This window comes from Oncorhynchus mykiss, chromosome 7, assembly GCF_013265735.2.
Source record: "Oncorhynchus mykiss isolate Arlee chromosome 7, USDA_OmykA_1.1, whole genome shotgun sequence".
NCBI lineage: Eukaryota > Metazoa > Chordata > Actinopteri > Salmoniformes > Salmonidae > Oncorhynchus > Oncorhynchus mykiss.
In genome coordinates this window covers 90,337,648-90,351,688 of record NC_048571.1, presented here as the reverse complement: position 1 = coordinate 90,351,688, position 14,041 = coordinate 90,337,648, and the positions used below count along the sequence as shown (strand labels likewise).

Here is a 14,041-nt window from a genome sequence, read left to right as displayed (position 1 = left end):
ACTACAGGACCAGGAAACACTGCTCTAGAGCTAGGACTACTCCAGGATCAAGAAACACTGCTCTAGAGCTAGGACTACTACAGGACCAGGAAACACTGCTCCAGAGCTAGGACTACTACAGGACCAGTAAACACTGTTCTAGGGCTAGGACTACTACAGCACCAGGAAACACTGCTCTAGGGCTAGGACTACTACAGGACCAGGATCAGGAAACACTGCTCTAGAGCTAGGACTACTCCAGGATCAAGAAACACTGCTCTAGAGCTAGGACTACTACAGGACCAGGAAACACTGCTCTAGAGCTAGGACTACTCCAGGATCAAGAAACAATGCTCTAGAGCTAGGACTACTACAGGACAAGGAAACACTGCTCCAGAGCTAGGACTACTACAGGACCAGGAAACACTGCTCTAGAGATAGGACTACTACAGGACCAGGAAACACTGCTCTAGAGCTAGGACTACTAAAGGACCAGGAAACACTGCTCTAGGGCTAGGACTACTACAGGACCAGGAAATACTGCTCTAGGGCTAGGACTACTACAGGACCAGGGAACACTACTCTAGAGCTAGGACAACTAAAGCACCAGGAAACACTGCTCTAGGGCTAGGACTACTACAAGACCAGGATCAGGAAACATTGCACTGGAGCTAGGACTACTCAAGGACCAGAATCAGGCAACATTGCTCTAGAGTTACGACTACTACAGGACCAGGAAACACTGCTCTAGGCCTAGGAATACTACAGGACCAGGAAATACTGCTCTAGGGCTAGGACTACTACAGCACCAGGGAACACTACTCTAGAGCTAGGACAACTAAAGCACCAGGAAACACTGCTCTAGGGCTAGGACTACTCCAGGATCAAGAAACACTGCTCTAGAGCTAGGACTACTACAGGACCAGGATCAGGAAACACTGCTCTAGAGCTAGGACTACTCCAGGATCAAGAAACACTGCTCTAGAGCTAGGACTACTACAGGACCAGGAAACACTGCTCTATAGCTAGGACTACTACAGGACCAGGAAACACTGCTCTAGGGCTAGGACTACTACAGGACCAGGAAACACTGCTCTAGGGCTAGGACTACTACAGGACCAGGATCAGGAAACACTGCTCTAGAGCTAGGACTACTCCAGGATCAATAAACACTGCTCTAGAGCTAGGACTACTACAGGACCAGGAAACACTGCTCTAGAGCTAGGACTACTCCAGGATCAAGAAACACTGCTCTAGAGCTTGGACTACTATAGGACCAGGAAACACTGCTCCAGAGCTAGGACTACTACAGGACCAGTAAACACTGTTCTAGGGCTAGGACTACTACAGGACCAGGAAACACTGCTCTAGGGCTAGGACTACTACAGGACCAGGATCAGGAAACACTGCTCTAGAGCTAGTACTACTCCAGGATCAAGAAACACTGCTCTAGAGCTAGGACTACTACAGGACCAGGAAACACTGCTCTAGAGCTAGGACTACTCCAGGATCAAGAAACACTGCTCTAGAGCTAGGACTACTACAGGACAAGGAAACACTGCTCCAGAGCAAGGACTACTACAGGACCAGTAAACACTGTTCTAGGGCTAGGACTACTACAGGACCAGGAAACACTGCTCTAGGGCTAGGACTACTACAGGACCAGGATCAGGAAACACTGCTCTAGAGCTAGGACTACTCCAGGATCAAGAAACACTGCTCTAGAGCTAGGACTACTACAGGACCAGGAAACACTGCTCTAGAGCTAGGACTACTCCAGGATCAAGAAACACTGCTCTAGAGCTAGGACTACTACAGGACCAGGAAACACTGCTCCAGAGCTAGGACTACTACAGGACCAGTAAACACTGTTCTAGGGCTAGGACTACTACAGCACCAGGAAACACTGCTCTAGGGCTAGGACTACTACAGGACCAGGATCAGGAAACACTGCTCTAGAGCTAGGACTACTCCAGGATCAAGAAACACTGCTCTAGAGCTAGGACTACTACAGGACCAGGAAACACTGCTCTAGAGCTAGGACTACTCCAGGATCAAGAAACAATGCTCTAGAGCTAGGACTACTACAGGACAAGGAAACACTGCTCCAGAGCTAGGACTACTACAGGACCAGGAAACACTGCTCTAGAGATAGGACTACTACAGGACCAGGAAACACTGCTCTAGAGCTAGGACTACTAAAGGACCAGGAAACACTGCTCTAGGGCTAGGACTACTACAGGACCAGGAAATACTGCTCTAGGGCTAGGACTACTACAGGACCAGGGAACACTACTCTAGAGCTAGGACAACTAAAGCACCAGGAAACACTGCTCTAGGGCTAGGACTACTACAAGACCAGGATCAGGAAACATTGCACTGGAGCTAGGACTACTCAAGGACCAGAATCAGGCAACATTGCTCTAGAGTTACGACTACTACAGGACCAGGAAACACTGCTCTATGCCTAGGAATACTACAGGACCAGGAAATACTGCTCTAGGGCTAGGACTACTACAGCACCAGGGAACACTACTCTAGAGCTAGGACAACTAAAGCACCAGGAAACACTGCTCTAGGGCTAGGACTACTCCAGGATCAAGAAACACTGCTCTAGAGCTAGGACTACTACAGGACCAGGATCAGGAAACACTGCTCTAGAGCTAGGACTACTCCAGGATCAAGAAACACTGCTCTAGAGCTAGGACTACTACAGGACCAGGAAACACTGCTCTATAGCTAGGACTACTACAGGACCAGGAAACACTGCTCTAGGGCTAGGACTACTACAGGACCAGGAAACACTGCTCTAGGGCTAGGACTACTACAGGACCAGGGAACACTACTCTAGAGCTAGGACAACTAAAGCACCAGGAAACACTGCTCTATGGCTAGGACTACTACAAGACCAGGATCAGGAAACATTGCTCTGGAGCTAGGACTACTCAAGGACCAGAATTAGGCAACATTGCTCTAGAGTTAGGACTACTACAGGACCAGGAAACACTGCTCTAGAGCTAGGACTACTACATGACCAGGATCAGGAAACACTGCTCTAGGGCTAGGACTACTACAGGAACAGGATCAGGAAACACTGCTCTAGTACTAGGACTACTACAGGACCAGGATCAGGAAGCACGGCTCTAGAGCTAGGACTACTCCAGGATCAAGAAACACTGCTCTAGAGCTAGGACTACTACAGGACCAGGAAACACTGCTCCAGAGCTAGGACTACTACAGGACCAGTAAACACTGTTCTAGGGCTGGGACTACTACAGGACCAGGAAACACTGCTCTAGGGCTAGGACTACTACAGGACCAGGATCAGGAAACACTGCTCTAGAGCTAGGACTACTCCAGGATCAAGAAACACTGCTCTAGAGCTAGGACTACTACAGGACCAGGAAACACTGCTATAGAGCTAGGACTACTCCAGGATCAAGAAACACTGCTCTAGAGCTAGGACTACTACAGGACCAGGAAACACTGCTCCAGAGCAAGGACTACTACAGGACCAGTAAACACTGTTCTAGGGCTAGGACTACTACAGGACCAGGAAACACTGCTCTAGGGCTAGGACTACTACAGGACCAGGATCAGGAAACACTGCTCTAGAGCTAGGACTACTCCAGGATCAAGAAACACTGCTCTAGAGCTAGGACTACTACAGGACCAGGAAACACTGCTCTAGAGCTAGGACTACTCCAGGATCAAGAAACACTGCTCTAGAGCTTGGACTACTACAGGACCAGGAAACACTGCTCCAGAGCTAGGACTACTACAGGACCAGTAAACACTGTTCTAGGGCTAGGACTACTACAGGACCAGGAAACACTGCTCTAGGGCTAGGACTACTACAGGACCAGGAAACACTGCTCTAGGGCTAGGACTACTACAGGGGCTAGACCTACTACAGGACCGGGAAACACTGCTCTAGGGCTAGGACTACTACAAGACCAGAACCAGGAAACACTGCTCTAGAGCTAGGACTACTACAGGACCAGGATCAGGAAACACTGCTCTGGAGCTAGGACTACTCCAGGACCAGGATCAGGCAACATTGCTCTAGAGCTAGGACTACTAAAGGACCAGGATCAGGAAACACTGCTCTAGGGCTAGGACTACTACAGGACCAGGATCAGGAAACACTGCTCTAGAGCTAGGACTACTACAGGACCAGGAAACACTGCTCTAGGGCTAGGACTACTACAAGACCAGGACCAGGAAACACTGCTCTAAAGCCAGGACTACTACATGACCAGGATCAGGAAACACTGCTCTGGAGCTAGGACTACTACAGGAGCAGGAAACACTGCTCTAGATCAAGGACTACTACAGGTCCAGGCAACACTGCTCTAGAGCTAGGACTACTACATGACCAGGAACAGGAAACACTGCTCTAGAGCTAGGACTACTACAGGACCAGGAAACACTGCTCTAGAGCTAGGACTACTACAAGACCAGGACCAGGAAACACTGCTCTAGGGCTAGGACTACTACAAGACCAGGACCAGGAAACACTGCTCTAGAGCTAGGACTACTACAGGACCAGGATCAGGAAACACTGCTCTGGAGCTAGGACTACTCCAGGACCAGGATCAGGCAACATTGCTCTAGGGCTAGGACTACTACAGGACCAGGATCAGGAAACACTGCTCTAGAGCTAGGACTACTACAAGACCAGGAAACACTGCTCTAGGGCTAGGACTATTACAGGGTCTAGACCTACTACAGGACCAGGACCAGGAAACACTGCTCTAGGGCTAGGACTACTACAAGACCAGGACCAGGAAACACTGCTCTAAAGCTAGGACTACTCCAGGATCATGCAAAATTGCTCTAGAGCTAGGACTACTACAGAACCAGGAAACACTGCTCTAGAGCTAGGACTACAACATGACCAGGATCAGGAAACACTGCTCTAGTGCTAGGACTACTACAGAACCAGGATCAGGAAACACTGCTCTAGAGCAAGGACTACTCCAGGATCAAGAAACACTGCTCTAGAGCTAGGACTACTACAGGACCAGGAAACACTGCTCTAGAGCTAGGACTATTACAGGATCAGGAAACACTGCTCTAGGGCTAGGAATACTACAGGACCTGGAAAAACTGCCTTAGAGCTAGGAATACTACAGGATCAGGACAAACTGCTCTAGAGCTAGGACTAATCCTGGATCAGGCAACACTGATCTAGAGCTAGGACTACTACAGGACCAGGAAACACTGCTCTAGAGCTAGGACTACTACAGGACCAGTAAACACTGCTCTATGGCTAGGACTACTACAGGACCAGGAACACTGCCCTAGATCTAGGACTACTACATGACCAGGAAACACTGCTCTAGAGCTAGGACAACTACAGGACCAGGAAACACTGCTCTAGATCAAGGACTACTACAGGACCAGGATCAGGAAACACTGCTCTAGTGCTAGGACTACTACAGGACCAGGATCAGTAAACACTGCTCTAGTGCTAGGACAACTACAGGACCAGGATCAGGAAACACTGCTCTAGAGCTAGGACTACTACAGGACCAGGAAACACTGCTCTAGATCAAGGACTACTACATGACCAGGAAACACTGCTCTAGGGCTAGGACTACTACAGGACCAGGAAACACTGCTCTAGACCTAGGACTACTACAGGACCAGGGAACATTACTCTAAAGCTAGGACTACTACAGCACCAGGAAACACTGCTCTAGAGCTAGGACTACTCCAGGACCAGGATCAGGCAACATTGCTCTGGAGCTAGGACTATTCCAGGATCAGGCAACATTGCTCTAGAGCTAGGACTACTACAGAGCCAGGAAACACTGCTCTAGAGCTAGGACTACAACATGACCACGATCAGGAAACACTGCTCTAGTGCTAGGACTACTACAGAACCAGGATCAGGAAACACTGCTCTAGAGCTAGGACTACTCCAGGATCAAGAAACACTGCTCTAGAGCTAGGACTACTACAGGACCAGGAAACACTGCTCTAGAGCTAGGACAATTACAGGATCAGGAAACACTGCTCTAGGGCTAGGACTACTACAGGACCTGGAAAAACTGCCTTAGAGCTAGGAATACTACAGGATCAGGACACACTGCTCTAGAGCTAGGACTAATCCAGGATCAGGAAACACTGCTCTAGAGCTAGGACTACTACAGGACCAGGAAACACTGCTCTAGAGCTAGGACTACTACAGGACCAGTAAACACTGCTCTAGTGCTAGGACTACTACAGGACCAGGATCAGGAAACACTGCTCTAGTGCTAGGACTACTACAGGACCAGGATCAGGAAACACTGCTCTAGAGCTAGGACTACTACAGGACCAGGAAACACTGCTCTAGATCAAGGACTACTACAGGACCAGGAAACACTGCTCTAGGGCTACTACTACTACTACAGCACCAGGAAACACTGCTCTAGAGCTAGGACTACTCCAGGACCAGGATCAGGCAACATTGCTCTAGAGCTAGGACTACTACAGGACCAGGATCAGGAAACACTGCTCTGGAGCTAGGACTATTCCAGGATCAGGCAACATTGCTCTAGAGCTAGGACTACTACAGAGCCAGGAAACACTGCTCTAGAGCTAGGACTACAACATGACCACGATCAGGAAACACTGCTCTAGTGCTAGGACTACTACAGAACCAGGATCAGGAAACACTGCTCTAGAGCTAGGACTACTCCAGGATCAAGAAACACTGCTCTAGGGCTAGGACTACTACAGGACCTGGAAAAACTGCCTTAGAGCTAGGAATACTACAGGATCAGGACACACTGCTCTAGAGCTAGGACTAATCCAGGATCAGGAAACACTGCTCTAGAGCTAGGACTACTACAGGACCAGGAAACACTGCTCTAGAGCTAGGACTACTACAGGACCAGTAAACACTGCTCTAGTGCTAGGACTACTACAGGACCAGGATCAGGAAACACTGCTCTAGTGCTAGGACTACTACAGGACCAGGATCAGGAAACACTGCTCTAGAGCTAGGACTACTACAGGACCAGGAAACACTGCTCTAGATCAAGGACTACTACAGGACCAGGAAACACTGCTCTAGGGCTACTACTACTACTACAGGACCAGGAAACACGGCTCTAGAGTTAGGACTACTACAGGACCAGGAAACACTGCTCTAGGGCTAGGACTACTACAGGACCAGGATACACTGCTCTAGGGCTAGGACTACTACAGGACCAGCAAACACTGCTCTAGGGCTAGGATGACTACAGGACCAGAACACACTGCTCTAGAGCTAGGACTACTACAGGACCAATGAATGAGTGTGGTGCCATGACTACAATTATTCAAGCCCTGGACGAAACTGTGCGATTGTACCCTTGAGCAATGCCCTTAACCCCCCGCTTGCTCTCCAGCCAGGGATGTTGCACTGCAGGGTATTTGGAGAAGTATAAGACACATTTTCGTTCTAACCAATGGACAATATAGTATCTATTCTCTCCATGGTCCTGTCTCAAGAATATTCTTCGCACATCTCTACAGCCACACCACTGTTGCCTCTACTGCACAAGTATTCCATGTGTTGTACTACACTGCCATTACTGTGTGTATGGCTACTATTTCAGTGTGTTATGTAAACTATCCTGTATTTGTATTTATTAGGGATCCCCATTAGCTGCTGCCAAGGCAGCAAGAAAACTGTACAGATGTCAGCTAATTTAGATGATTGATGCATTCATTCTATCATTTAATACATTTATTCTTGTGAGTACTGATTTATTTATTAGTCTATCAATTATTTGCCTTTCACGAATGGCGCAGCGATCTAAGGCACTGCATCTCAGTGCTAGAGGCATCACTACAGACACCCTGGTTCGAATCCAGCCTGGATCACAACTGTCCGTGATTGGGAGTCCCATAGTGTGGCGCACAATTGGCCCAGTGTTGTCTGGGTTTGGCCGGCGTAAGCCGTCATTGTAAATAAGAATTTGTTCTTAACTGACTTGCCTAGTTAAATAAAGGTTACATTTAAAAATATATATAATTCTAGGTTATGACTGAGAAGCGGCTGGCCTACCATAGGCCTATTTGACTAGACAAGTTAACTAAAATAGCCCAACAAATTTAGGAAATTATAAACAAACATGTTGTTTAAAAGTGTATTCCTACACCTCTGGGGAAAAAAGTAATCCCACTGTCTCTGCCTGTCATACAAGGAGGCTACAGCGTCTGCTGCACACCTCCCTCTACGGCCGTTGCTTCTTGCCACTATCCAGGCCAAGTAGCCCACGTCCTCTGTAGTGTCTGGCTGGCTAGCTCTGCCTCCTCCATACACTGACTATATATAGACTTATTTTTCTATTGTATTATTGACTGTATGTTTGTTTTACTCCATGTGTAACTCTGTGTCGTTGTATGTGTCGAACTGCTTTGCTTTATCTTGGCCAGGTCTCAATTGTAAATGAGAACTTGTTCTCAACTTGCCTACCTGGTTAAATAAATAAATATTTAACGAGGCAAGTCAGTTAAGAACAAATTCTTATTTACAATGATGGCCTACTGGGGAACAGATTTTTACTATGTCAGCTCAGGGATTCAATCCAGCAACCGTTCGGTTACTGGCCCAACGCTCTAACCACTAGGCTACCTGCCGCCCCAAACAATAATAACAATAACAATAATATTATTAACAATACAAATACAAATTATTATAATACATAGTATTTATATAGTGATTTTCAAGGACCCAACATAGTCTCTCCCCAGCTTCCTCTTTCTGAAGCTCCACCTCAGTAAAGAATGTTTTAAACATCTGACCCTGGTTGGCTGACCCCAGCAGCTCTTGGCTTCTATCCTGATCCTCATACTAACGTACCACAAGATAATAGAACAATGAATACTGACTCACTGCTAACATTCTGCCTTGAAGTAGATACACACACTGCTAACACTGTGCCTTCCGGTAGATATACACACTGCTAACCACACTGACTGGCAAAGTATACTGACACATTAATGACTATACACACTTTTATGTTTTCTTGAAAGTAAGCACATATTTATCGGAAGATAGGATCTGTTTCAGAGAATGAACGGTGGAAATATGCCTCACACCTCTGGTCGCCCTTCGTATGATTATTTTTATTCAGAGACGTTGTGTCAGTCTGTCTAAGATGTTCTGCCACTGCAGGCTGTGCTGCTCGGGGAAGGAAACTATGTATGGGCTTGTGGTTAAAGTGACAGACAGACCCACATGAAGTGCAAGAAATGTTTAACGTGGTTGAGGGCAGGCAACTTTTGACCCTGTCTGTCAGCGTGAGTTTAAGCCTCTTTAGGGTGTGAGGTTATAGCACACAGGTAAACAACGGAGAAATAAGGAGACACAAACACACAGAGTAGTCGTACCTTGCAGCCTTCACAGGCATGGACTCCGTAGTGGAAGCCAGAAGCTTTGTCTCCACAGACTCGACACTCTATGTTGAGTAGGGAAGCGGTGGTGTCGTCCTGTAGCTTGGAGTAGAGAGGACTGCTGTCTGAGTGCTGGGGAGGAGACTCTGGCTCCAGTTTTATACAACCTGAGGGACAGAACAGACAAACACTGATACAATGACAAAGACAGAGCAGGGTCACACAACATGCACATTGATATAGAAGAGATGTTGTTGTGTTAGTTATATTTTCAAATGCTAGCAAATATTTGATCACACACAGGTCTCACCGTGTCCCTCCTGAACCTGGCTGTGGTTGTACATGTGGTCCATGTATGCAAGGTGGTGTCCCAGGGCAGGGCTGGAGCCAGGGCTGGGGCAGGGCTGGTAACCCTGGCCAGGTCTAGGGCTGAGGTGACTGGGGCTGTAGCTGGCTTGGTAGTGGTGGGCCTGGGTGGGTCTGGGACTGTTGCTGGCTTGGTAGTGGTGGGCCTGGGTGGGTCTGGGGCTGTGGTTGTCTTGGTAGTGGTGGGCCTGGGTGGGTCTGGGACTGTGGCTTGCTTGGTAGTGGTGGACCTGGGTGGGTCTGTAGCTGGAGATGGTGGGTCCGTGTTCGTAGTCCAGGCTAGTGTAGTCCAGGGTGGTGAATGGTTTCATATCCAGAGAGTGAGAACTGTCATCAAGCTCCTCCAGGTGTACAGGGGTCAGACTGATGCCCATTGGCCATGCGAGGAGCTGGGTATCCACCATGTCTGTTAGAGATAGGGGAAGAGAGGGAGTGAGGGGAAGAGAGGAGGAGGGAGAGTCAGGATCTGTGTGTGTGAGAGAGTGTGACAATGTGGTAAAAGACTAACTGATACAAAACAGAGTCCTTCCGCCTGATTCCCTCAGGCTTGTCAATTCAGACAGATTGAAAACATATTGAACTATACCGCTGATACAAGTCCTCCCTTCTGCTTCCCTCAGGCTTGTCAATGTGAGGCCATTTCAGACTGAGATTAAAAAGATATGTGAGCTCTGTTGTTCTGTAATAAGCATTCTGCATGCTTACCATCAAGACCATTTGAGACCCTCCTATTCCTACTAGTCTACAGAACTGTGTTCATAGTAGGGACCCTCCTAGTGAAGTCTACAGAACTGTGTTCATAGTAGGTACCCTCCTAGTGAAGTCTACAGAACTGTGTTCAATCTCCGAACTGAACATATCCTGTGAGATAGTGAACTGAACTCTAACTTGGTTGACCTCCAATCAATGACTGATGAAACCCACTGCTCTGAACCCATGTGATGTTACACTCAACTTTATATAACCAAGGCTATCCTTCACTATTAACAGATACCAGGGGAAATACTACTCCTCAAAACAAACAGAATTTATAACATGGGGTCTAACAGTACCAAGCCCTAGTAGTAGTCTAAGCAAAGAGCTCTTGGAAATACTGTGTGTACATATTTAGTTATTTAAAAATGTAATTGTGTTTTATTGCATATGTGGTGGTTTTGACCCACAGACTAGCAGATAAACTGGCACGTCAACTCTTTTTGGCTAGGCGAGCTAGCTGGCTAATAATTTTTGTTCAAATGATGCATGACCTGTCCCCAACGTCAATGGTTGTGAATATGGGGAAAGGTCTGTCCGTGAAAGAGATGTTCTGCTTTTTTGACACTCAACAAAAGCAAGTTCTGCAGGCTCTAGTTTTATCTTATCTTGATTATTGCCAAGTCGTATGGTCAGGTGCTGCAAAGAAGGACCTAGAAAAACTGCAGCTGGCCCAGAACATAGCAGCACGTCTTGCTCTTTACCCTTATCAGAGGGCTTATATAAATGCTATGCATGCCAGTCTCTCTTGGCTAAACTTCTTATTTTTATAAGAAACATAAATGTGTTAAATTCCAATTGTTTGCATAGTCAACTGACACACACACCTACCCCACCAGATGTGCCACCAGGGGTCTTTTCCCAGTCCCCAAATCCAGAAGAAATTCAAAAAAGTGTATAGTATTAAATAGAGCCATTTTGCTCAAATGAACAGCAAGTCTGGTTTCAAAAAACAGATAAAACAGCACATCACGGAACAACACCTGTTCTTGTCTATTAATGTTCCATATTATGTTTTGTGTGGACACCAAAAAGAGTAGTTTTAGTTTGATTTATTTGCACCAAAGACGACATGTGATAAACAATACAGGTAAAACAATTATTTAAAAAACAATGATGTGCAGGTGTGGTTGGAAACCCAAGGGCTGATAAATTCCACACCACAAAAACACAATATACAATACATAAGTACAAAAATGAAGAAAGGTTTTATTTATTCGCACCACAGAAGTGAAAGACAAAACAGTACAGATAAAAACAGATAAAAACAGCGTGCAGGTGAGGTTGGAAGACCAAAAGGGCTGATATGAAAACCACAAATATAAGTACAAAAAAACAAAAACCTTTGATCAATCAGTTAACCAAAGCATATTAACTATAATTGTACATAACATACTCAGTAAATAGGAAAAAACATGTTTGATTACGTGCGTGTGAGTGTTATGCTACATGGAGGGGATTATTGGGTAGTTTGGTTCATCAGGCTGACCTCAAGTCTTCGCTTGAAGTTATTGAGGGATGATGGGGTTTTGACAGCATGAAGATAAGAATTCCAGAGTATGGTACCTTTTGTATCTGATAGTAAATTATATGTGAGGTGGGGAGGGTGAAGGTTATCACAGTGGCTTGTGTTATATAGATGGATTCTTTGTAATGGCGCCGGAGGGGATGGCTGCCGTTTTGCGTTCTCCAAACCAACTGTGCTATTTAGAAGAAAACAATTACGTTGTTGTAACTTATATTTTAACTTATTTTTTACATAATGTTGTAGCAACCGCCACTTATGACCGAAAATAAGTTATTGACATCAGAACAGCGATTTAAAAAAATAGAGAAAAGGGGACGGAGGTCAGGCTGCCTACTGAGAATTTGTAGGCGAGTGAGTAAATCCCTCTGCCATCAGTCCTATTAGCCAACTTGAAATCATTGGATAACAAAATGGATGAGCTCCGATCAAGGTATATCCTACCAAAGGGACATTAAAAACTGTAATATATTATGTTTCACCGAGTTGTGGCTGAACAACGACATGGATAACATCCATCGGCAAGATAGAACAGCTGCCTCCGGTAAGACAAGGGGTGGGGTTCTGTGTCTATTTGTAAATAACAGCTGATGCACTATATACCAAGAGTTTTTATCGTAGCTGTTTGTTTCCCACCACAAACAGATGCTGGCACTAAGACGGCACTCAATGAGCTGTATAGGGCCATAAGCAAACAGGAAAATGCTCATCCAGAGTGGCTGGGGACTTTAATGCAGGGAAACTTAAATCCATTTTACCTCATTTCTACCAGCACATTTGGGGCATCAGGTAGCCTAGTGCTTAGAGCATTGGGCCGGTACCAAAAAGGTTGCTAGATCAAATCCCCAAGCTGACAAAGTAAAAATCTGTCATTCTGCCCCTGAACAAGGCAGTTAACCCACTGTTCCTAGGCTGTCATTGTAAATAAGAATTTGTTCTTAACTGACTTGCCTAGTTAAATTAAACAAATGTTAAATGTGCAACTAGAGAGAAAAAAACTCTTAAAAAAACTCTTAACCACCTTTACTCCACACACAGAGTGTACAAAGCTCCCCCACCCTCCATTTGGCAAATCTGACCAAAAAACTATCCTCCTGATTCCTGCTTACAAGCAAAAACTAGAGCAGGTAGTACCAGTGACTCGCTCAATAAGGAAGTGGTCAGAGGACGCAGATGCTAAGCTACAGGACTGTTTTGCTAGCACAGACTGGAATATGTTCCGGGATTCTTCCAATGGCATTGAGAGGTACACCACATCAGTCACTGGCTTCATCAATAAGTGCATCGATGACGTCGTCCCCACAGTGACCGTGTGTACGTACCCCAAACGGAAGCCATGGATTACAGGCAACATCCGCACTGAGCTAAAGGGCAGAGTAGCAGCTATCAAGGAACGGGACTCTAACCCGGACGCTTATAAGAAAACCCGCTATGCCCTCTGACAAACCATCAAACAGGCAAAGGGTCAATACAGGACAAAGATTGAATCGTGCTATACCAGCTCCGACGGGGGCAAATCCAAGGTTGATGCAAGGATATCAAAGAAACTAACAATGTCAGGATAGGGTGGCCGATAGACGGATCCAATTACCACTTTTTAACCTCCAAAAAATTTGCAGGAGGGAATTTCTATGAAAAGAGATTCAACATCAATGAGGTCTTCTATTACAAAGAATCGAAAACATTTATGAACTAAAATGGACCCTCACTTGATGTTCTACAGTGGTGAACAGCATTATAAGGAGACATGTCATAAAGCGTGGTTGTAACTTCAGTCAACCATGTTTCTGGAAGGGCAACAATGGAACATTAATGACTGAGAGAAGACCGATAATGAACAAGGTGGTCATGATTTTTAGGAAGACTGAACATTCAAATGAAAGGTAGAAAATCAACTTGTCTTGGACTTAGATAAACTGCTATACAGGTTGTTAAATTGCTTATCATAGTAAATCACAAGTGATAGACTCATCTCTGGTAAATCTCAGGAAATTTTTTATCTGGATCAACACAATAATTATATTTATTTGTCTTCATTAA

General features: G+C 45.9%; 1 protein-coding gene across 3 annotated transcripts in view; it reads right to left on the bottom strand.

The window, feature by feature from the left end:
- pparg (peroxisome proliferator-activated receptor gamma) overlaps positions 1-14,041 on the bottom strand; it is a 118,935-nt gene that overhangs the window by 57,347 nt on the left and 47,547 nt on the right. For 2 of the 3 annotated variants that reach the window (XM_036984368.1, XM_036984365.1), the window contains exons 2-3: positions 9,659-10,129; positions 9,355-9,524 (exon numbers count right to left, since the gene is read on the bottom strand). In XM_036984368.1, coding sequence (XP_036840263.1) covers positions 9,355-9,524; positions 9,659-10,127 — 639 coding nt within the window. In that variant the 5' untranslated portion in view covers positions 10,128-10,129. The remainder of the gene's footprint in view (positions 1-9,354; positions 9,525-9,658; positions 10,130-14,041) is intronic. The other variant, XM_036984366.1, reaches the window with a different exon arrangement.